Source organism: Podarcis bocagei (genome assembly GCF_964188305.1).
Source record: "Podarcis bocagei genome assembly, chromosome: 5".
Classification (NCBI taxonomy): domain Eukaryota; kingdom Metazoa; phylum Chordata; class Lepidosauria; order Squamata; family Lacertidae; genus Podarcis; species Podarcis bocagei.
In genome coordinates this window covers 66,403,340-66,427,285 of record NC_138129.1, presented here as the reverse complement: position 1 = coordinate 66,427,285, position 23,946 = coordinate 66,403,340, and the positions used below count along the sequence as shown (strand labels likewise).

At 42.2% G+C, this 23,946-nt stretch overlaps 1 protein-coding gene and 1 long non-coding RNA gene across 9 annotated transcripts in view; one reads left to right on the top strand and one right to left on the bottom strand.

The window, feature by feature from the left end:
• Positions 1 to 23,531, bottom strand: part of LOC308586811 (uncharacterized protein) — a 99,838-nt gene extending 76,307 nt beyond the window's left edge. For 2 of the 8 annotated variants that reach the window (XR_014008054.1, XR_014008055.1), the window contains exons 1-2: positions 22,504 to 23,519; positions 21,964 to 22,060 (exon numbers count right to left, since the gene is read on the bottom strand). Coding sequence is in view for 1 of the 8 variants with exons in the window: in XM_081193920.1 (XP_081050046.1) it covers positions 13,029 to 13,102; positions 21,964 to 22,060; positions 22,313 to 22,408 (267 nt within the window). In the remaining 7 variants the exon portion in view is untranslated. The other 6 variants (XM_081193920.1, XR_014008052.1, XR_014008053.1 and 3 more) reach the window with 6 other exon arrangements.
• LOC308586849 lies at positions 6,467 to 18,510 on the top strand. The gene is made up of 2 exons (XR_014008099.1): positions 6,467 to 6,573; positions 18,375 to 18,510. It is a non-coding gene; the product is annotated as an uncharacterized lncRNA (long non-coding RNA).
• Positions 23,532 to 23,946: the final 415 nt, after the last annotated feature.

Sequence of the window (23,946 nt, the reverse complement as noted above, 5' to 3'; positions counted from 1 at the left end):
GGTGTTTCTGGATACAGGCCTAATGCCATTCCCAGACACACTGGTACCGAGAGAGTCCATATAGAGGAGAAAATGCATTGCCTATTTTCTAGCCCAGGGGTCGGCAAAGTTTTTGTGGCTTGAGCCGGTTCATGGTCCCGCAGATGCCGCGGTGGGCCAGAGTGTGCACACACTATTTCCGGCACTCCTTCCAGCGCGGAGGTGGCGTGCACAGCTTCCCATTGGCTGCAGGAGCTTCCTGCAGCCAATGGGAATCCGGCCAGCGTCACGGAAGGCAGTCCCTGCTCTGCTCCGTGCCGGTTTAGTGCGGCGCACGGGAGCCAACCGAGCGGGCAGCAGGGGTCCATGGGCCGGTTAAACGACACCCATGGGCTACTTGTGGTCCATGGACCTTAGGTTGCTGACCCCTGTTCTAGCCAACTTCTTTCTGCCACCACGTCACCCCAACACCTCACTTTTTCTTCCTCTAACCACAGTCCTTGAAAACACTCGTCCAATGGCCTCCTTGCATCTTATCTGGAGCTGTTTTTCACTCTAGCAGTCAGCTAGGCCCCTCCAAAACTGGTTCTTACTAGTTTTGTGGTCAGGCAGTACCCTTACATATGTAAAATTGCTCAAACTGATAATGGGTTTCTAAGAATTTCTACCTCATCAGACAAAAAAACACCTTAGCTTTTGTGGGGTCAAAAAATATAATTCAAGGTATTATCCTTCAAATGATACCAGAGAGCTTCATGGCTAATGAGCAGTGATATTCATCTGATAAAGGTGCATGCATTGCCTGTTTGGTCATGTTGTGGGTATTTTCTTTGTCTAAAAACAAATGAAGGTTTTGTTAACTAGCATATTTCCTCAACTTCAGATTTGGCTTCCTTGAATATCTGAGATAAGTACAGGGTTGTGGAGTGCTGCTTTAGAATGCATCCATTATTTTTTAAAGGATTGCCCTCTATTCCAGAATATCAGACCCACAAGGGACATTATGGGCCTTATTCCAGATTGCCACAACTCTAGTGACTCCATCAGTTTCCCACAGCAGTCCTTATTTTGGAGGTTTAGAGTAGGGATGTGGTGAAATTTGGTTCAGTTTGTATTTTAATGTACACTTTCTGAACAATGCATGACGGCCTTCAAAATTCGCATTTCTCTGAATTTTGTAAGGCAGTTCTCCAACCCAAACTGTGTACAGAAATGCATATACATGGGGAATGTTTGCATGAAAATGCTTATAGTAGAGAAAGTGACACATGAAAATGTATTTGCAGAAATGCTTCTATTAAGACAAATGCACACTAAAATACTGATATATTTTCATGAGGACTTTTTTTAAACAAAATCACAAACTGATGCAGAAATATGGAGAAGTCAACACTGGGGAAAAGACAGAGAAAAACCACGATTTACTGATTCGTCCATTGCTAGTTTAAATGTTCAAGTTATTTTCAAACAAGCAGTTAGTACCGATACACTGATTCTCTCCCCCAAAGTCTTATAAATTGTTATCTTAAGCTTTCACTGTCTATTCTTAACTTAGTGATGGATCACCTTAATTCCTTTCCACGTTAAGTTTTGTGTGCATTCAGTCATAGTCTGTTATGTTCCAGACTTTGAGGATTTTTCAAAATACTGCACTTTAATTGTATACATTTAGTACAACCATTGTTTACCCAAAGTACATGTTTTTATGTGCTTTTCAATGCATTTCCCCTTAAATTATGCATTTTGAATCCATATTTTCAATGAAGTGAGCATTTTTGTTTGCATTTCGAACAAAAACTGCACTGCAAAAATCAGAGAAGTGTGCAATCTGATCAAAAAGCTGCATTCAACCCACAGAATATGTCCGGGACTGGAAATTTTAGTTGGTTTGTATCAAAATCCAGACCAAACCAATTTCTCCTCCATTCCCAATCCCAGGTAGCAAGAATCCCCCACCCCCACAGTTCCAGAACTTTTACTGACATTGCCTTCTGAACTTGCGAAACAGAAGGGGGTGGAGAGAGAGAGACAGAAAGATGCTTTTTTTGTCTTTATTAGACAACTGGGTTTCCTGAGACAGCGTAATGGCAGAAGCTCTTTCTAATACTGGTGTAGACTAGGAACCCTACTATCATCACAATAGGCATAAAATGATAGTTTGCAGTATCTACGGATCATTATACCTTTTTAAATGCCGCAGGGCTGAAGTCATTCATGATGCCTGCATCACCTTTTCAAGGCATGTTGCTTTTTTCATTTTTGCTTTATATATTTTCAGAGACTGACACATACTGTGAGAGAACCAGAAGGTGTACATACTTTACAGCTTCACAAAAGAATACAAAATTGCCTTCCATTCACACCGTAGACGAAGTTGAGGACAGGTGCCTTCTGAAATTTTAACTAGACTTATGAAAGATCATGAGGGAAAATTTTATCCCCTAGGATATCATGGTAGGCACCTTTCAGCCCCCTTGTGATTTGTCTTTTTGCTTGGGCCAGGTTGATTAATTAAACAGCTTTGAACCCTGCATTCCTGAAGGAACATCTCCACCTCCATCATTCAGCCCAGACACTGAGGACCAGCGCTAAGGGCCTTCTGGTGGTTCTCTCACTGCAAGAAGTGAGGCAGAGGGCCTTCTCAGTAGTCGCACCCACCCTGCAGAACGCCCTCCCACCAGATGTCAAGGAAATAAACAACCATCTGACTTTTATAAGATATCTGAAGGCAGCGTTGTATAGGGAAGTTTTTGATGTTTGGTGTCTTACTGTGTTTTAATCTTTGGAAACTGCCCAGGGTGGCTTGGGCAACCCATTCCAATGGGTGGCATATAAATATTATTCTTGTCATCATCATCATCATTATATTATGATGTGGTGGTCCAAGCTGGGTATTGCCTGTATATTTCTGTCTCTGATTTTCTTCTCTAACATGTAGTAGCACTGGCATCAAGGTGCACAATTTATAGGAATGATACAAGGGAATAAATTCTCAGCTTTATTCCAGCACTAGGACCCAATTCCCCCCTTTAGTGCCTACAGTGGCTGGGATGGGAAGAGCAGCAAAGCACGGCTGCCGACTTAATCTGAGCCTCGGTGCCTTTCATTTTCAGGCACTGTTGGAACCCTCAGAATTCCTTTCCCACTATTACCGACTGACCGGCTTATTGAAAAGACATGGCTATTCCCCACCCGCTTCATCGCAGTAGTGATCCCGGGGCAGGGTATAATAAAACACAACGGGAATGACAATATCAGCCACAAATCAAAACAGAAGAACAGAACAACAACAAGAAACCAGCAGAAGCAATAACAGCAATACCACAACCAGGTCAACCATTGATATCCTCTAAAGGTCTGCTCAAATAAATGGATCTTCAGAGGACCCAGTTCACTGAGAGCTGAAAATTCAAGGAATGGGTCTGGAGTTTCCCTGGGGAAGGAAGCCCTCTTACACATCCTTCCCAGCTATAGCCCTTTGTGCCAGCAACATGTGGTGCCAAGATGTCTTTGGGGGGTGATGTATTTGGCAAGCAGGACATATCTGTGTGACTCTGCACCATTAACATCACATAAAATGCTATTTTAACTGCTGCAGCACAAGCCTGTTCTTGCACTGCTGCGGCTGACACAGCCATTATGAGATTGGCCTGTTCCAGTTAAAGCTCCCTGTGTCTTGCACAAATGACCCCTGGGCATTTAACGCTGCAAGTAAAGGTCACCCATTTGTATCCTTGGAGGGAAGTGGCTCCCCATAACATAAATGGCCTGTGATCCTCCCTCTTGTAATACACTTCCCTTGGTTGATTGTACTCACACAAGTCAATATATTTTAGGATTTCTGCTCCTTTCTCTATAAAAAAAACATTTCACAGACGGAGGGCCGGAGTTGAGATGCAAGGAAATCTGAGCATCTTCGTGGAAGACACAAAGCAATCGCTGCTTCCTATGAAATCTAATTTAAACCATTAATGTGGGTCCATAAAGCAAAGTCACATCGTCGGATCCGAGTTATTTATGGCATTGGGATCTTACTGATTATGGCAATAAATAATACAGCATGTATCACTGGGAAATAATGTAAAGTCAGTTAATCCACAGGAGAAGTGGAAGGCATTGGAACAATTCGCCTATTATTCTGGTGCAGCAATTTCATAACAGCAGCCTTCACACAATTGCGCTCTTCCAGGTAGCAGGCAATTTGGCCTTCCCCCCCCCCCACCCCCCGCTTCCCTGGCTGCCTGCATCTTTTTTTTCTTACAGCCCTAAGCAGCTTCTACTTATTTGTTAATATTGGGGCGAGCAGGGGGAGAGATCCCATTCAGCTGCTGATTGTGCGCATGGGCCCTGCCAGTTTGGCTCATTCAAACTGGCAGAATTACAGCTCCTTTCAATATTCCCACCATGGCGCCAGCAAGATTTCAGCTTAATCCTGGGAGGCATGAGGTCAGCCTCTCCAGCCATTTCCATGTTGACAGCAGTTTGCTTTGGCTTAAACACTGGCAAGCTGCCGCACCCTCTCCGCCTGAACCCCGTTAAACCACTTTCATCGTGGCTCTGCTTGGAAAAGCACAACTGGTACTTTTGCTCTCTGTTCCTCTTTTATATCCCTACAAAGCGACAAAACCAGAATTGATGGCGGTGGGGAGCGTGCTTAACTGAACCAGTTGGCTCATAGAATCATTGCAGCAGGAGCTCCTATGGCCATTCTCTTGAAAAACAAAAATGAAACCTTTCTTAAGTATGCTATTTAAGGTTTCATGTTTGTTCACAGGCAATGCACCAGAGATGCATTTAAATATTGCCACTTTGTCCTAGAGGCTAACAGTTTTTCTTTCACAGTTCAGCGCTTAGGACATTTCAGTCCATGCCAGAACTGTGATAGGATAATACATCCTCAGCCTTCCCAAATCTGGTGCCCTCCAAATCTTGTTGAGATCCAACTCCCATCAGTCCCAGCCAGCTAGACCAATGGTCAGGGATGATGGGAGTTGTAGTCTAAGACATCTGGAGGGTGCCAAGTTCGGAAAGGCTGCCCTGCACATTGCCTGGGGAGCATGGAGAAGAAAATAAACAAAAACACAGTTTGTCAGGTTTCCATTGTGATGAGATAGTAAACAACACGGGTTTGATTATCTCTGGAACAGATCACATGATCTGAACTGCGTTGAGCCAAATCAATTCCTTGTAGGGCATCTTTGAACTAGGAGAAGGGCCATAGCATCGCCTTTGCATGCTGAAGGTCCCAGCCCCAACCCCAATATCTCCAGTTAGGACTAAGAGAGACTTTTGCCTCAAACCCTGGAGAACACTGGCCTGTCAGTGTGTATGGCACAGAGCTTTTTGCATTATAGAAAGGATTGGGGCACTGACTGCAGACCGATGAAAGTTTTGTTTACATGATCTGATATGCAAAGTTGGACACACCATTGGATTTGGTTTTTGGTTTTGTTTTTTTGCATGGGCCTGGAAATAGATTGAGGAGGTCTCATTGTCATGCTATAATCTTTAGCTCTTGCATTGTCCTTGGCAGCATAGAATCAGTGATGCTGCTCCAAGCTTTGTCATCAAAATGCCCCCCAAATGGGGATGGATTCATCTAATGGGACCCATCCAAGGACTTGTGCTATAGGGCTTTCCCCTTCCCTCTCCTTGCCCCATACAACCCCTGCACTCATCCCAATTAGGTTGCAGGGGTTAGTCGAACCCCCAGAACAGCACATGGAGAGCTGATGTACTGATGGAGTGATCGCAGAAGCACCACGTTGAATTCCTGGTATCCAGGCTTTGGTTTTTTAAAATTAATAATAATAATACAGGTATATCAATTCTGAAGTCTGATCTAAAAATTCTGTTACTGGATTCTGAAATCCACCTTTTAAATTACTCAAGTGCTGACTACAGCAGCTCTCCAGGGTTCTCTCCCAGCACTTCCTGGCAATGTTGGGGACTGAAGCTGGGATCCTTTGCAAGCAAAGCAGATGCTGTATCCCTGAGCAACAACACTTCACCAGGCAACAAGAAGAAAGGGGAGATGGAGCAGCAAAGCTAGGACATCCCAGGGCTCATCCATGGGCTTCCAACAGTGCCAACCCCACATGCCACAGCTCTTCCTCTGCTTATTTTTTGGAGAACTTGTAGGAGATAAAGGGATAGAGGATTATATATCAGAGACACTTGTTCGTTTTTTCCTTCCTTCCTTAGCACTGAAACAGCGTTTTAGCTATCACAACCAGAGTAGGGCAGGAAACAATGGCTTGCCCAGGGCTGCCCCAGTGTGCTTCAGCTGAACAGCAAAATGAATGGAGGGTTCTCACATCCAAGCCCAAAGCTCCAGTCACTCTGCTATGCTGGGCTTTAAAGAGAACATTGTAGCAGTGATATCGTACTTCTTTGTGCCCAACTGCGCTGCTGCTGAATGCTGAACATGGGCTGACTCTTATGCAAGGATGAGTCACCTTCCCCATAGCAATATTCTGCCACCTACTTGGCAGACATGGCTACAATCTGCTCTGCACTCCATCGTGCTGGAATCAAAGCTTGTGGAAAGCAGCCATGCTTATTGACTGAAGCCTCTTAAGATGTGTGGCAAAGGTAAGAGGGGTTTCTTCAACTTGGCTGCTGGGGTTTTACTTCCTGTTGAATGCCATGTTTCCATGGATGCTCTTCTAATGAGAGACTTCCTTCGGGGTACATTCTTTACATACAAGGTACATTGCCTCTTTTCTTCTCTCTCTTATGCCCTGAGGATCTTCTACTGCAAGAGTTTTGTGTTAAGGCTTTGCATTGAGGCAACATGAAAACAAGTCACAGAATGACAGAAATCAAACCAAAATTCTCATTTGTAATCACAGGGACTACAAGGGCCAACCTTTCTCTTTTTGGTGGCCCCTTTTTTTATAGAATAGGACTAATGAACTAACATAGCATTTATTTATTATTGTGCCTCCATTTCTGCTTTCATGCTCCTGCTGTGATTTCATCTCCCTTCTCCCCCAGTATAGTATATGTTGATCCAGTTGTGGTGTTGCTTCGCATAGGTAATTTTAATTTCTTTTCATCTGCTTTATGAAACATGACAGCAAATGGTCTTAGACTGAAAGGCATGATATAAATGTAACTAAGGAAGCAAATAAATGAATAAATGAAATGATGGACAAAGTGAGCAAAAATGAAACTCACAATATAGGCACCGAGGTTTTGCTAAAGCGATCCTTTACCCCCAGCTGTCCTGTCATGAAAAGCTGGACAAGGGATCTGTGCATGCCTAGCTCTCTTTTCTTGTTCTTTAGAGCACCTGGCAGACAGTTGCTAGGATGGAAGTAATTAGTATTAAATTATCGCCACTGCCATTTTCACCTGTTCCACTTACAAATCCCTGGAACTTCAGTCTTGTTCAATTAGGCTCTCACACTGCCATCTCCCACAAATACCTTTCTTTCTCTGGAATTGATCCCTAACCCAGAAATGATTTTATTAATTTAAACACACACACACACACACACACACACACCTCTACAAATACAGATGCGGTGCCAATCCTTAACTAGAGGTGGAAGACACTATGCAGCTGAGGACCAAGCTACATATTAAGTGTCCCTTTGCTCATCTAGTGTGCAGATTTTCTATTTTATAAAAATGCAGATCACATCAGCTGAGGGGTGAATGTCAGTTAATGGAATCATAAGAGATACAGAGAGGAGCAGCTAACTTTTTTCTCCTCCACTGCGGTCCTAGGAAAATTTATTTGCTGAAGCTGGTGCTTTTCTTAATTTGGAAGGAAATTACCCATTGGCACCAGTGGAGGATTTCCACTCCCCCCAATGCAAATACTAGCTTAAAAAACTGAACCCACAGCCACTGGATGCAATGGTGCCTTTAAGATAATCTATAGTTGAATCCAGCTCTTCTCCACCCACTTGCCATTAATCCCCTCCCAACCCTTGCTACTAAAGAAAATGGGTATTTTCTATGTGCATGTGTAGAAAGAGAGAATAACTTCTCAGTCCTATGCATATCACCTCAGAAGTATGTCTTATTGAGTTCTATGAGATAACATTCACAGGACTGAGGGCTTAGCCATACCTTTCCTCTGCACTTTCCAGGCATGACCTACACTTTAAAGCTCTGTATCTCAGCCCCCCCCCTTTTTTTTGCTCCACGATACGCTACTCTTTAAAGCTGAATCGGACCAAATGGTAATCCATTAAAAACCCAAATAGCTATTTGCTCCAATTCAGCTTTAAAGAGCGAGTTTTCGCAGGGGAAAGGGGGCGGGGGTTCAGACACAGAGCTTTAAAGTGCAAACCTGTGAATGGAAAGAGCAGGGCAAAAGGGACATGTGGTTGTTCTTCATGCACACTGAGGAATCTCTCGACAAATCACAGTATTCGGCCAAATGTGCCATAAGGCTGCGGTGCCTAAAATGATGCTTTCAGCTCCTTGGAATGAAAGAAGGATAAAACAACAAATTTCTATACCATATTTGGTTGGTCTGGTTGGTGCATCTTGTGTGTTCCAAGTAATCTCACTCACATCATCTCCTACAAGCTCTCAAAAAGTTAGGGAAATGGGTGCTGAATAAGCAGAAGGAGAGCAAGGGCATTAGAGTCTGACACTGTTGAAAGCCCATGTGCATACCCTTGAACCGCATATGAAGAAAATAGTATCTTTGGCTAGGTAAAGCAGTTCTGCCTTAGAAAGGCCAATAAGTAAAAGGAAGAAAAATCCTCTACTCTCAGTTCAATGGAAATGCATTGTGCTTTTAAGTGAACCATCTCACAAGAGGCAAATGATGCTCCATGGCTATACAGGGTGAGCATGTGTATCTGCTGCTCTAAAGGACCACAAGAGAGCCTGCGCTTACAGAATGTGACATGTCAAAGCAATCTGTGCGGCAAATTTATGCAAACATTCAACATGTGACCTTTATCTATAAAGCTCTGGCTTTAACCAGCATGTTCTCTCATGTATTATTTCAATGCAGAGCAGTAAAAATTAGAGATGTTTTGTTATTTTTGCCTCAAAATTCAATTCCTCTCTCCTTCCTTGAAAACATCTTCTCTGGTGGTTCTAATGAATCGGATCATCTCTGGGCTTGAAAAACAAAGAAGCTGGGAGATCTTTAAGGCTATTTCAGGCTCCAGGAGGTAGGGCAAACCAAAGCTATGCTCATTACTCAAAACTAAACCCCACTGAAGTCAATGGAGCTTACTCTAAAGCAAGTGTATATAGAACTGAAAGTGTGATGCCACTTTGAACAGTCAAAGATGAGGATGCGGTACATGAATTGCAGTGAAAAGCATCAGAATGCTTGTGAGCCTATGCATGCAACTAAGAGGAACACATGACCGGTCACATGCTGAATCAAAATGACACTGAATGCCTTTCCAAATCTGGTGGTAGGGTTTGGTTGTCTGCAGATGCAGAACATGCTGTGGGATTTGTGTAGGTGCTCAACAAAATCTATTGCAATTCCAGAGGAATCCGGCCAAGTGAGCTACACAGTCCCCGAGTCCTGTTTACAAATCCAGACTCCAGGTATCTTGGGCATAAGGGAGCTATGAGGCCACCAGGCTCTGAGCAAAACTAGATAAATGTTCCAGCCAATTTTGACAACAAAAGTTATGGAGTTGTCCATTTTGATTCAATAATGCACGTATATTTGGATTGCAAATCTGAAAAGCCATTATTAGCTGCAGCCTTAGCTCCTATGGCTACCAGTGTCAATATCTGCTTCAGAACGCCTTTGATGTCCCCCCAATGGACATCAAAGTTCTTTTGTTCTGGTGGTTTCATGAGTGCTAAGAATTCACCACTGTCTACAAACCCAGCTTAAGAAACACTCTTTGCAGGCTTTGCCTTGTTTCCTGAAGATTCACTGAGCCAGTTTTCAAACAGACCAAGGCAAGCGAGGCAAGTCAGTTCTCTTGCCATGACCTGCCCAGGTCTCTGCGTATTTATTTAGGTTTTTAGTATTGTAAGGTAGATAAGGTCAATGAGCCTGACAGTTTGTTCAAGCTTTGTTTTTGTCTTTTCTACCACCCTAAATGTCATCTGCATCCCTCTCTCTCTCTCTCTCTCTCTCTCTCTCTCTGTGTGTGTGTGTGTCTCTCTGTGTGTATGTATATGTGTGTGTGTGTGTTAAAGGCAAACAAACTGTATTGCAAACATTTATGTTCTAGGCCCTAGGAGTTTACTGTCAAACACAGTAAAACTCTGTTTCATCATTCATTATTATTTTTCATACACATATTAAACATTAAGCATTTGACAAGGTGCCCCATGATATTCTTGTAAAGAAGCTGGTAAAATGCGGTCTTGACTCTGCTACCACTCAGTGGATTTGTAACTGGCTGACTGACCGAACCCAAAGGGTGCTCATCAATGGTTCCTCTTCATCCTGGAGAAGAGTGACTAGTGGGGTGCCACAGGGTTCTGTCTTGGGCCCGGTCTTATTTAACATCTTTATCAACGACTTGGATGATGGACTCAAGGGCATCCTGATCAAATTTGCAGATGACACCAAACTGGGAGGGGTGGCTAACACCCCAGAGGACAGGATCACACTTCAAAACGACCTTGACAGATTAGAGAACTGGGCAAAAACAAACAAAATGAATTTTAACAGGGAGAAATGTAAAGTATTGCACTTGGGCAAAAAAAATGAGAGGCACAAATACAAGATGGGTGACACCTGGCTTGAGAGCAGTACATGTGAAAAGGATCTAGGAGTCTTGGTTGACCACAAACTTGACATGAGCCAACAGTGTGATGCGGCAGCTAAAAAAGCCAATGCAATTCTGGGCTGCATCAATAGGAGTATAGCATCTAGATCAAGGGAAGTAATAGTGCCACTGTATTCTGCTCTGGTCAGACCACACCTGGAGTACTGTGTCCAGTTCTGGGCACCACAATTCAAGAAGGACACTGACAAACTGGAACGTGTCCAGAGGAGGGCAACCAAAATGGTCAAAGGCCTGGAAACGATGCCTTATGAGGAACGGCTAAGGGAGCTGGGCATGTTTAGCCTGGAGAAGAGGAGGTTAAGGGGTGATATGATAGCCATGTTCAAATATATAAAAGGATGTCACATAGAGGAGGGAGAAAGGTTGTTTTCTGCTGCTCCAGAGAAGCGAACACGGAGCAATGGATCCAAACTACAAGAAAGAAGATTCCACCTAAACATTAGGAAGAACTTCCTGACAGTAAGAGCTGTTCGACAGTGGAATTTGCTGCCAAGGAGTGTGGTGGAGTCTCCTACTTTGGAGGTCTTTAAGCAGAGGCTTGACAACCATATGTCAGGAGTGCTCTGATGGTGTTTCCTGCTTGGCAGGGGGTTGGACTCGATGGCCCTTGTGGTCTCTTCCAACTCTATGATTCTATGATTCTATGATTCTATGATTCTAAACACTCACACATCCAAGCTTTCCCAGAACCTGGGTAAGAACTGTTTTTTGGGTCAAGCTGCTGTAGATGAAACAACAGCTTGACCCAGGTGGTACTTTTTGTTTCACAATATAGATCCATTTACTATTCATTTTCCTTTAACTTCATTCACCAAGCTTCCCCCCCCCCCCGTATCTCCTTGCCCTACACAACTATGTATAAATTTTGATTTTTGCAGCACAGTTGACCTACAAAGATGAAAACAGCATGAGTCTGGAACATGAATTTGGCTTTATCTTTCTAGTTTCATTTCATTATGTTTTACCAATACTGTTTCTTATGTTCATTCCCTTTGTGAAGGGATTCAATGGGACACAGCCTTTGAGCTTTGTATGTAAGATCAATAGAGATCCACAGCAGCAGAGTCATACACAACCAAATTGCATGAAGGAAGATGGGTTCAATCCCTCCTCCCTGGCACACCTCCCGCACTGACAAAATTCAATTGTGGGGGGCGGACATAAAGGCAGGAGCCAATATTTAACTATTATCCCACTTCTGGTGCAGAGAGGTGAGGTAAACTCTTGGATTGGATTGCCCCATATACACATTTCTGCAAGCAATTTACCCTACTATAATCATGCAGTCTTCAATGTTGTTATCACCAATACATGCATTTTTATGCATGTGCCCTCTAAACTTTAGAGGTGTCTTTGTGGGGACTGCCACCAAAAAGGGGAGACTAAAAGCCCCCTTTATGCATAATCCTGTTAAAGCATCAACATTTGGGCAGAATTCTGGTGCTGCATCAGGGAGCTTTGCACTGCATCTTGGGTACAATGCAGCTTGCAATGGTCACAGAGCAAAGACGCCTATAGAAGCAATAAGGCTAAATTTGCTACACTAACCCTTTAAGAGGTGCAAAAACAAACCAAGTATCTCCTATTCAGTTCTTTTCCTCATATTTTATCAGGATTTTTGCTTTGCATGTGAAGAGGCTGAGGAAAGAGATGGAGTAGATAGAGCAGGAGAAGCCAAGAGGTCTCACCACCTCTCGGCAGTGTTGAACTGTGTTGCGCTCTCCAGAGTATGAGCTGGCAACTGAAATAAGGCCCAGTATTAACAACTGAAAGAGGAGCATCTTCTCTAACTAATCAACACATTCCTTTGTTTAAGAATGCCGTGAATAACTGCACATTGCTGTTACAAGCCCAGGAATAGACTTTGAATGCACTTAACAAATGTCTGATATACAAATTATTCAGTTAATTGCACCATTTAATTGATATAGTTGAGCAATCCTTGCAGCCTTAGCTAAATTGAACTCATTTTCTCTGGTGTATAATGAATGCATATCATATTGGAAAACAAGGAGAAGATTAATATGCCATTGGAGAGGAAGAAAAAGCTGTGGAATGTTTGGTCATGTCCATTATTGCTATATTTGCCAATGAACATTTCTGAATGCGAAGCAGGTACATTATATGAGGCGAGGACAGTTCTATTAAAGTGTGTTGTTCAAGGCATTCCAATAATTTCTGTGTAGGTTTTCCTTTCTACAGGGTGTTGCATTCTTCCTGAAATGAATGGCTTGGGTTTGCATGGCACGAGTAGGAAACAGTCCAATGCCCAAATCTAAAAACAAACCACTACAACCTGACCTTTTGTAGACCAGAAGACCCAGAAGAGCTGCGTGAAGCAGAGGGTGGGTGAAGAGAGCAAAGCTTGCTGCAGGCTGAAAGAAATGAACCAGCAAATAAAACCTCAGAGACCAATTGTGGAAGAAATAAGCTCGGAATGAAATGAATATAACAATTTGAAAGGCAGTGCTGCTGAGACCAGGTCAACTGATTTATATGAAATACAAACAAATTCAGACTTTCATAGGAAAAGACTCTGGTATTGACTGGGAGTTTCAAAGAGGTCTAAACAGATGCCTTACTTTACCATTCCTTTCGGAGCAGATTTTCAATTTATTTCCTTTTTGTTGTTGTTGTTTATTTGTTTACAACAGCTAAAGTATCTTAGAGAAGCTTGACTTGACCAGTGCCTACAGACTGGAAATACTGGGGCCATCTGAGGTTGCTGTGGTCATTTCAAATGTTTATACAAAGAGACTGGCCCACAGCTTGCTTATATTTATTTTTAATTTGGAATTAATCCTCATAAGTTACATGGAAAACTTAATATGCTCATTGAAGTTCTTAGATCTCAGAATACCACCATCTGGAAATGGATGATTTCAACTGACATTATCATCTGGCATGTTTGACAGAGAGTGTAGTTCTTGCATCTTGAAATAATTTTGGACTGAAATCGTATTCACACTTACTAGGTAGCAAGTCTCATCAAACACAGTGGGACTTCTAAGTAGATAAATATACATAGGTTTGCACAGATTATTGCTGTTTGGGGCATCAAGGTCAATGTCAATGGTGGTTCAAGACAGGGCTAATAAGCGGAAATAATGATATAAAAAGGAAATGGTCAAAGCTGTAGCAATTCATGTCTTCATAATACTTCTTTACATAAAGAACATTTAATATGCTGCTTATTTCTTCCCACATATAACATTCACAATGCTGGCATAAACAGTGAATTGATCTGAGAAGCTGATCCAGTCTCTTAGAATGCATACTCAAGATCACTATGGCACCTTTTCTTGAAGATTTTATTCAGTTCATATTAGCAGGAGGGGTCACTGGAAACAGCAGCTACCTCTTCACAGAAAGATAGAGATTCCACCTGCAAGATGTTTGAAGATCACCTGGGAATCTTTGCCAGTTCCAGTTACTTTCTCACTTGTCTACCTCAAATGCAGACCCATATTGGCCCACAACTACCTTCATGGCATGGTTGGTGACAGTCTGACAAGGTATTACCCCCTCCTTCTGCATGACTTCCCCACCCACCCATCACCACTTCCTTCAACATCTAACCACTTGGTTTCCAGTGAATCTGATACACTGTCAATTCTACCACTGCCCCTGTCTAACATCTGTTGAAATTAAAGCTAGAGAAAACCATGTTAGTTTCAAAAGGCATGGTTTATGTGCACCAGCACTGATTAAAAATATATATCTGCTTTGAAGGAAAGGAAAAGAGCACACTGCTGGCAAAATTGATAAGTTCTCCCCTCACACACACACACACACACACACACACACACACACCAGGAGATGTCAATAAGGAGAGGGAAGCATTTCATGTTTACCTTGCCTTTTTCTTAACAGAGAGCAGGGAGGTTCAGGAAATGGCTATGACAAAGAGTCCATCATCGAAATGGGTATGACTCAAGGAATGTTAATCTGGGCCTAGGTCACTGTGACCAATGAGCCACTTTCCTCCAGAAATGAGAGATAAAATATCTAGAGAAGCCATTCCCAATGGGTCACCCAAATGGTGGACTAAAAATGCACTTCAGGTAACGTCATTTGCTCACAGGTGACCCAAAACACGCAGGAAGGATAAAATACGATTCTAATTATTCCTTTCTGTATCACCATCAACAATTTTAGAAAGCTAATATAAGCACATTTAAACTTGCACAGCAGCATGAGAGTGAGGCTCGAAAGCACTGTAAATGGCACATGTAAAATTGATCATCACACATCTTCCATGATTGCTCTCAATAAGAGATGAATATTGCCAACTGAGGCAGAATCCTGCAGTCTACCTCCTAGCGGAGCCTGGTTACCAGAGCCTTGTTACCCACAAAAGCTTCTGCACTATTTTCCTATTGTCTTTCGAGAACAATTTGAGGTGCTGTTTTTGACCTATAAAGTATATAATGTGGCTCTTCAGCTTTTAACAATTCTTTTTCAAACAGAGCCTATTGAAGACTTCACCCCAGGGAACACTATTAATCAATCAGTAAGGCTAGATTACATAAAGAGCTTTCTTTTTTAAAAAAAATGGGAGGGGGAGACAGTCCCTGACTAATACTGGCATTTATTTCAAAATCACTGTGCTCCAATCCAGAGAGGGGCATAGGAAAAAGAGCACAATGGGACTTTTTTCTTTTCTTTTCTTTTCTTTTCTTTTCTTTTCTTTTCTTTTCTTTTCTTTTCTTTTCTTTTCTTTTCTTTTCTTTTTCTTTTCTTTTTCAATCTTCCTTTCTGCACCTATCCTACACTGCAAAATGCTTTTTAGAAAAGTGAGAAATGTTTAAAGCAGGTTGTGAAACTTGCCATATAGAAAAATGGTGCTTTTCCACCAATGGGGCAGGTCCACCAACTCAACGATGAATAGGTGCACCTTTTTCCCTTTTACATGCACTCAGGCAGTTATCTACCCTTTCCCCCATTTCATAGAACCATTTACCTGAACAACCACATGATGAGATGCTCGTCTGTAATTTTTGCCTACATGGTAAAGGAAACCTTAGAATTTCCTGGCAACCCCCGATTTCTGGTCAATTCTAAGTGGTATAACAGGATTCTCCACACCACCATGAGGGCAGATGTACAGATGACCAGTATTCCATAGATTAAACTGCCCAGCATTGTAATTTATCACTTAGTGAATTGTCCACTGTACTGAAGCTTTAAAAAATGTATTGTGCTTCCCTTTTCCCCAGAGCAATTAGATGCCTGTGGAGAGCTGTAAATTATTGACTTCTCTTTTTTACACCCATTGTAATTATCCAATATATTTTGTGATTCTACAACATAGGAAGACAGCTTGTACCAAATTAAACCATAGGTTTATCTAATTCAGTATTGCCTATAATGTCTATCAACCACACGCCATGGTTTCAAACAGGAGTCTTTCCCAGCCTCACTTGGAGAAGCCAAAGATTGAACTTGGGACTTTTTATATGTAGAACATGTGATCTACTGCCGAGCTACAGAGCTACATTTTCCTTTCTAGATGAAAACATTGCAGTATTGGCAACATCATGTTGTTCTAGCCAACTGTTTCTCACTAAAGGGATACCCTGTGGATCAGGAAGTCATTGTGTTCCTAGCATGCTCAGACCTACTGTGGAAACTTTGAGCTGTAATACTTGGATTAGCACCAGTCCATGACTTAAATGCATGCTATTATAGCTGGGCAACCAACTGCAAAGGAAGGCCTGGTTTCTACAGAACTATTTCATCTCCAGGTTAGATGATTGCAATGAATGGTATGTTAGATTGCAGCTAGACTGCTAACTGGGACTGTGAAATGGAAACATATGGCGCTCCTCCATGGCTTCCAATACATTTCCTGGTACAACTCAAAGTGCTACTCCTGAAAAACCATGCATATGGCTTGGTTTCAGAGCGCCTGAAGGATTGCCTGCTTCTACAGCCAACCAAAACCATCTAAACAAACCTATTCCGAACACAGAAACCAACATAACAAAGAGAAGCGAAAGTTGTGAGGAAACAAAGTAATCACAAGTTCGGGTTTCTAGAATAGCTCCACATTTCCAAAAAAAAATCAAGCAGCAACTGTGCTAGAAGCATTCAGGGGTGCATCCACAGGTTTCCTTTTTCTGGTGGAAGGAATGGGACCTTAGGATGCAACTCTACAATGATGCTGCAAAAATTCTATTTAAAAAAAAAACTCTGAAGACCGTATATGACAAAAAATGAAGCATTTCCCCCATACAATGATCTCAAGACTCAGGCAGTAATTGTAATCAACAAAGGCAAGCCAGCTGTTGTCCAATATCACTGAAAACAGATTGTAAACTATTAGCATCATTGTGGTTAAAAGGTGGTTGGATTCAATGGTCCTCGGGGGTCCCTTCCAACTCTACAATTCTATGATTCTGTTATTCCATAATATCTGGACATCCACATATAGATCAGGACAAATTTCTTCCAGCTAGGAAACAAAGACTGTAATCCTGTACCCACTTATCTGGAAGTAAGCCACACAGAACTAAGTAAGATGTTAACCATTAGGACTTACCTCTGAGCAGACATGAATAAGACTGCACGGTGAGTTACAATTTTAGGAGAGTAATAGATATTGGGGGTGGTCAGTTTTGCATGTACACTGAATCGCAAGGAGATTTGGGGCAAGTAAGAAGTGACACGATAGATGTGTTGTGGGAGAGGGGGATTATTGGTTTGGTTCTTATTTTTATTATGTATTTTGTGTTTTTATATTGTATTTTTACAATATAAGATCGAAGGATGAAGGGAAGTATAAAAATGAAAATAAATAAATAATTTTTTTTAAATTATGTGCAGCATGGGGAAAAAGAGGCTAGAGCTAAGGTTTTTCTTTGTGTCTCTCGTTTTCATACTGGTTGCCCATTCAAAAGTGCAGTGTCTCACACAAGAGGTTGCACAAACAGAGGGACTTCCTAGATTTCTCCACTAAATCCAAAGCAGCTTTTCAATGGGTCGAAAAGCACCTTTGGATACAACCCAATGTTTTGTTTTGTTTTGTTTTTGTCAGCTGCTTTTTTTTGTAAGTTGTACATGTGGGTTGATACAACTGTACTTTTCCTTTTCCTTTTAGAAAAAAAATATGTTTTTTTTTGTTTTTTTTTACCATTAGCCCTCCATGCTGCGTGAGGAAAACTGAAGGGAGTTTAAAAAACATTTGTGATGTGGCACAGCAGACTGCCATTCAAAGGGGAAATCCCACTGGGCATGCACATGCCTGAAGGAGCTCTTTGTATCCCAGCCACTGCCTGGATGAAGAAACGTCCAGAGACATGTTCAGAACATTTCTCTCGGCGCCCAAAGCCATTTCACAGGTTAGAGCCCTAGTTAACACTGGTGTAGGAATCCACATATCCAACCTTAATCAACGAGTCGAGTGACTGCAACAATTAAATAATGCATGCACAGTTTTCCCCATCCTGGTTGCCTTCGGACACTGCTGTACTGTCTATTCACGATCTGTAGTTTCTGGAAACAATTGGAGTCGTTTTTGTTTCGACAAACTTTTCCAGCTAGATGAAAAGGTCTCTCTGCCTTAGGTGTCTGTTTTGTGTTGTTTTTAAACCCATATTCCATTGTTTTTATACAGTTCTAAACATTATTTCATCTTTTTTTCAGAATATGTTTGTAAATCATCTTGGGCATATATGTGGAAGGAGATTAACAACAACAACAACCATAATAATAATATCATCCCTAATGGCTAGTACTGGCGGGCGGGCAGGGGCTGAAATTCAGCAACATCCAGACGGCACCAGGTTGGGGAAGGCTGACCCAGGGCCTTGGTTGGAGGATAAATAAATTAGATATTCTGCTACAGTGTGTACAGTGTCTCCAAGATGCTTTTTCTTATGGAAGGGCATCATAAATTAAACAGCTTGGCACAGGGGGGAAATTCCAGACCAAGCAAACACTCCAGAGCGTGCCTAATTTTTCTCTTGAACAAAAACGTATAGCAAACAATTGATAGAAAAGAGGAGTTGCAAGAGATAACACTGCGCTAGAAAATTGTTTCTTTGAACATTACAAGCATGTATCTTTGACAAATTGTTCCTCCCTCGGCCCATGCGCCCAAACAGGGGCAGTGCTGATTATGTTATTTCCAAGGCTTTTGTTTAGCCAAACCTATTTTCTAAACAAGCTTCTGCAGAAGATGCTGCCTGTGTTTTGAAATGCTTCCTGGTATATTGTTTTCCTTGCAAAGATGCAGAGTCCTTGATATGACGCTTTTTTCAAATACATGTGAATGCAGAAGTTATCAACAAAGAACTTTAATGAAAAGGAAAAGGAAAAGGAAAGCTCTACCTGAGCGTGAGCCAAGTCCCATTCTCCACTGTCTCTTTGTAACCTTATAGCGTAGGCATGCAGTTGTTTGCCAGGTTCCCCCCATTCTACACAATACCTCTATTCATTACTCCCCAGTACGCCTCTTCATTATGAAATACTCTCAGCCCTACAGGGGCCACAGGCAGCTAGGGAAGTCTAATTCTTCAAGATTACTTGTCCATAACTTTGAATATTTAATTATACACAAAATAAGCACGGAAAGTGTTAATATCCTGCCTAATTTTCTACTCTAAGAATGTAGGATTTCAAGGCAGAGGAAGCCCAGATTTTATTTGGGGGGGGGGGGTCTTCATGATAGCTAGTTTTTACTACTGTACAGCGCATGGATAAACAAGATGGAATTCTTCCAATAGTGTTTTCCTTGAAGCTTTAGCCTCATGCAGAAGGCTTCATAATTTCAGATTTGAGCTTCCCATGCTGTTGCTGTAGTAGTGGATTCCAACCCACGGTTTCACAATTGCCTGGGTCAACAATGCCATGCTGTTTCTTGTATCTTTTTTCCCCTACTGCTGTGCACCATTGGTGCCTGTCAGCCACCATTTTGAGAATTCTACTGTGTCTGGTGCATGCAAAGAGTAGGTTCCAAAATGGCCAGCTACCAAATTTAAGCCAATGGCAAGCAGAGGCACACCACAGCAGAAGAAATTAGTTTAGAGGGCAGTAGTTGCAGTAAAGAGACAGGAAGGAAGGGACAGTGTGAAAGCAGCATTCTTTTCTTTGTTTGTCCGAATGCTGAACAACAAACACAGATATCAGGCACCCAAATAAAAATACTAAAATAAGTTGTTACCCAACTTATTTCTGCTCCTGTCCACCTTTGTTTTCACTGTCTAGCCTACTAGGTCTCTAGCTTAGTTAAAAATAATGTGCTTTAGCTTGGTTCTCTATCTGCCCACAAACACTGGTTGGTGTGTTGTTGTTTTCAGAAGCCACAGTTCATTAAAGAAAAGTGGAAAACACTCGCTGGCCTTGGATCAGTAGAAGCTACGAATCCCCAAAAGTCAACCCTACAAAAGAACTGACAGTTCATTACAGGGCTGTATGTCATCAATGAAACTGCAGGGAAGATCATTCATCTTGTGCCACCATAGCAACTGTGAATGTGTGTGTGAGAGAGAAAGAGAAAGTGGGGTAGAGAGGAGAGGCAAGGGTATGCTTAATGTCTGTTAACTTGGTTTCCATGACAAAGACACAACTTGTATAGGAAACCCATACTATGCCCATTCTTATCAATGGCCTAAAGCAGCAAATATTGTACAACAGTCAGGTTATCTGCACTGTATCATAGCAAAAAGCAGGCACAGTCATTTTACAAACATTCAGAAAGCTTAAAGGGGGGGTATAGACATTTGCACATGCCCCTATACTAACTTAGTGCAAGGATGCTTCCATGAAGCCTAAAGACACAACAAAAATCACAGATGGGAGAAGAACGCATAAGAGCAAACACCACCTTCTTTCCTTTTCCTGCTTCATAAATCATCCTGTTTACGTAATGTGGCCAATAAAGCAAGACACAGTTAAGAAAACATTCTTTCTTTTTTTATTCCTATGAAATGGTAAAATGATTGATGTTATGTATGGAAGAGTGTATAAGGAAGACACAGCGTTGGGGGATGATTTACTGATGCCCACTGAAACGTGGGGTTTGGGCACTGTAAAATGTCAGGCATTCAAAGATATAAATGATTGAAATAATGGGGAAATGCCCTTAAAAAGAAAGGACTTGTATGTAGTAGGCGAGGTGGGGGCTGGGAAGGGCATAGCAACAGTGTGTCTCCAGTACAATCCCACACTGGGGGAAAATAGCAGTGATTTAGCTCCAAATGTCTAAAGACAGAACAGAGCTCTTCACCTTCAACAGGCAAACGCTTATCTCCCTGCCTTGGCATTTGTAGGACAATGTATTAGGGCAATGCTAGAATAATAATTACTGAGTGACTGTAAGCAAGTCATTTTTATAAGTGTTGTGGTTCTGTTGTCTCTCCTGCCTCTACCTTTCCCTTCACAAGATAAAAGAGCTGGATATGTACTGTATGGTGAATATGTGCAGCATAAAAATGACTTAATTGAATTTGGATTTATGGATTCCCCACCATGCACAAGTTTACTGAAAGGTATCTCATGCATTATGTCAGAAATCATTGGGGCTCTGATGATGTCAACTGTGCCAGCAGTTTCTACAGGGAGCTTCTGTAGGTCTGAGCGTCAAAACATAAATGTCATTGGTTCTGCTTTGATAAAGTAGAGGCAGGTTGAAGAAAAACGGGGGAAAATACAACCTCTTCACATGTTTTCTGGGAAGATTATACATTTGACCCATTTGAAAGCCCATATAGGTCATTTGGGCAAACGCAATCCTTTGCAATCAATGGCGCCACCAGGAACCTAGACTTGACAACTGCCCTGAGATCTACGGATGAAGGACAATATAAACATTTAAAAAATATGTTATGTACTGAAGTTCTCACCCTGGGCCAGCAGGGGGATACTGTAGATAGTTCAGGTCCACATATGCAAATAAGGGATCGAAAGTGACGTTCAGTGATTGGATAGTTACAGAAAATGGTTACTGTTGCGTTCTAGTGGAGCTCTATACAAGCAGGCTGGCTGAACCCTTCAGTTCAGTTCAGTTCTATCCTGGCCTGTGAATAAACAAGAGCTGTTTGAAGAATCGCTGTGTCGTCTGATATGTTCACCCACAACTTAACAAAATAAATCCATAATAAAATTAAAATTGAACTGATGGGACACCTAGGTCACGTAGGTAGTGTCTAGGAGGTCCCCGTCTTTTTCACTTGAAAAAGGAAGAGCAGACACTTAAGCAGCGGAGATGTACCTGGGGCCTAAAGCCTCTTACCTTGATTCAGAAGGGGTCTCAGCTGCCGCAGTTGCTGCTTCGCTGGGAGAAAAGTTGTGTGGTACCCTCTTCTGTTCTGGTTCTCTATCCTCCTCCTCTGCAAAGAAACAGTGGACAATGAAACATTGCGGTGTATTAGCTTGTACATTACTCAGAAGTAAGCCCCACTTTATGTCCATGGGAATTGCTCCCTGTTAAGTGTTTCTTCCTGCAGAGGCCTAGGGCAATTGGCTCCAGAATCTGTGGCAAAAATGATGAGCCTAGCATCAGTTTTCAGCCAGAAATTATGGGGCGTGTAGTCCCTGGTAGAAAAAAAAAGTTACTCTGTTGGGATGCTGGAAATACTCACTGTAGCCTCCTCCACTGGGTAAGTTCTTGGGTTTGGCTGAAGGGGAAGAGGGTTTTTTGCAGAACCCAGTTGAGCAAAGTAAAATAAATCATTCATAAAGACAGGATTTTGAAACCTGCAGCTCCAAACTTAAATGATAACAACACAGTACAGTAGTCTGTAATGTAAACATTAAAATGTTGTTTGCTTACATAACACTGCAGACTTGATTCAAGCAGAAAATGGCAGTCAAGTAAGTCAGGCAAAATAGACTTCTAGGTTACAAAACACACATTTGAATATGGTGCCTGTGCTCAATAGAGCACAGACTACACCCTTTCTCCACAGCTGAAAGATGTAAAAGAGAATGAGCTCTGGACAGGAAGGAAGTAGTAAGTTTTTTTCCCTATTGTTCTCTTCCTGCCCTGTGCAAACAGGGGATGTGACCTCACAGAGTGCCCTCTAGGAATTTGCAGGGAACTCTCGTGTCTCTTAATCCTTTGTTCAGCTAGCAAACATGAAATCTTTATTTTGACTGGAGCATCATTGTACCAAATTAAATTCAAAGAAAACACACACACATATTATCCCAAGCCTTTTCTTCAAGACATAGTTGCTTATTTGTTTTCTTTTGTAAGTGGTTTTCCCTCCCTGGAGACAAGGGGCTGCTAGTGATTTTTACGATTGGCTAAGAAGAGGAGATGGACAGAAGCAACTAGGAAGCCTCTTTGTCACTGAGAATGTACTGTATTAATGTGATTGCGGGTGGCAGTAGGAAGATTGAACCTTGGGCTTTGGAGGCTGTTTATGACACGTAACGTGGATGGTGAAAAGTTGCTGTTTTTGTTCCCTGTGACATCATTTTGAGACTCATTGCTTGAGGCGCTCTGCTGTGCTCAGTGCTGAAAGGTTACCAAGCAGGGAGAGACATGGAGGAAAACAGAGTTGTTGCCTAGAGGCACCTGTGGAGCCATCAAATGATGGAAAGCAACTGAGATCTCAGGAATGCCTGCTCAGGAAAAGTGCTTCTGGTGATGGCAGTGACACTTTCAGACTAAGAACCTGTAAATAAATCAGGACATATGGATAGCAGTGGACTACTGGGTTATTATTATTTTCCTGCACTTCTGATTGTTTTCTGAACTTCTGAATATGCACTGCATGTAAAATTACTATTTGCTATTTGCTATAATAAGTGGGACGCGGGTGGCACTGTGGTCTAAACCACTGAACCTAGGGCTTGCCGATCGGAAGGTCGGTGGTTCGAATCCCCGCAACGGGGTGAACTCCTGTTGCTCGTGTCGAAATGTCCACACCAAAGTGCAAGTAGATAAATAGGTACCGTTCTGGCGGGAAGGTAAATGGCATTTCCGTGCGCTGCTCTGGTTCGCCAGAAGCGGCTTATTCATGCTGGCCCGGAAGCTGTACACCGGCTCCTTCGGCCAATAAAGTGAGATGAGCACCGCAACCCCAGAGTCGTTCGCGACTGGACTTAACAGTCAAGGGTATCTTTACCTTTAATATATAATAAAAGCTAACCTCCTGATCCAGTCTGTTTTTAGTAGGCCATTGCCTTGCATCTTGCAACATTGGTATTATTTATATGATATATGTCCTCCGTATTGAACACCCATCTTGGCTGTGAACAAATTGTC